Consider the following 779-nt stretch of genomic DNA (forward strand, 5'->3'; position numbering starts at 1 on the left):
TCTATTTGTTGTTACAGAGGATTTAATTCATTAAAACATTTATTCTTAGGAAATGTGCAAGGAATGAGGGACATAGAAATTAAAGTTGCACTAAGCATTTGGTTCTATAGGGTATTATTATTAACTTGATTGCATGAGATAATAGTATTGTGATTAGATAGGAAAATGTCCTTATTGTTTAAAGATGTACACAAAGATATTTAGGGTGGCAGTGTGATATTTTAATTTACCTTGAATATCTCAACAACAAAAAAATCCATATTTGAAGCAAACATGTCAAAATGCTAACAGATGGTACACCTGAGTGACGAGCACTGTATATGGCATTAATGACACTACTCCCTTCACTTTTCTGGATGTTTGAGTGTCTTCATGATGTTTGTGTTTGGGGGGATGATTTCCAGGAGCTCAGTCTAGTGGAGGAGACAGAGGGAAGGGGGTCAGTAGAATCCGAGTGACATGGAAGTGGGGGGCGGTGTTCTGGGCGCACAGAGGAGTCTCACCATCAGGCTGGTTTGGAGAGGGTGGGTGAGGAATGGCTGACCGTGAAAAGGTGACTCTTAAGCCAGTTCTTCCTAAAGTCAGCTTTATTACAAGAGTAATGCACGTCCATCCATGCAGTGAGTAGGCCAAGCCACATGCAAGGAGAGATTGGACTGTAGGCAGCTGGACTCTGTACCACATGGCAGAGTCAGGAGAAAGGCCGTGCAATATGTGGAGATAAAGTCACTCTCAGGCCACACAGGACGCTGCGGGAGAGTGACAGAGGACCTGTGATG

General features: G+C 43.0%; 1 protein-coding gene across 1 annotated transcript in view; it reads right to left on the reverse strand.

The window, feature by feature from the left end:
* The window catches only part of NKAP (NFKB activating protein), a gene marked incomplete at its 5' end in the record, with an annotated part of 18,578 nt that overhangs the window by 11,302 nt on the left and 6,497 nt on the right, over nt 1–779 (reverse strand). The window contains 2 exon segments of the mRNA XM_010856973.1: nt 349–413; nt 731–771. Of these exon segments, the coding sequence (XP_010855275.1) occupies nt 349–413; nt 731–771 (106 nt within the window).

This window comes from Bison bison, unplaced genomic scaffold (genome assembly GCF_000754665.1).
Source record: "Bison bison bison isolate TAMUID 2011002044 unplaced genomic scaffold, Bison_UMD1.0 scf7180017864375, whole genome shotgun sequence".
In the NCBI taxonomy this organism is placed as follows: Eukaryota; Metazoa; Chordata; class Mammalia; order Artiodactyla; family Bovidae; genus Bison; species Bison bison.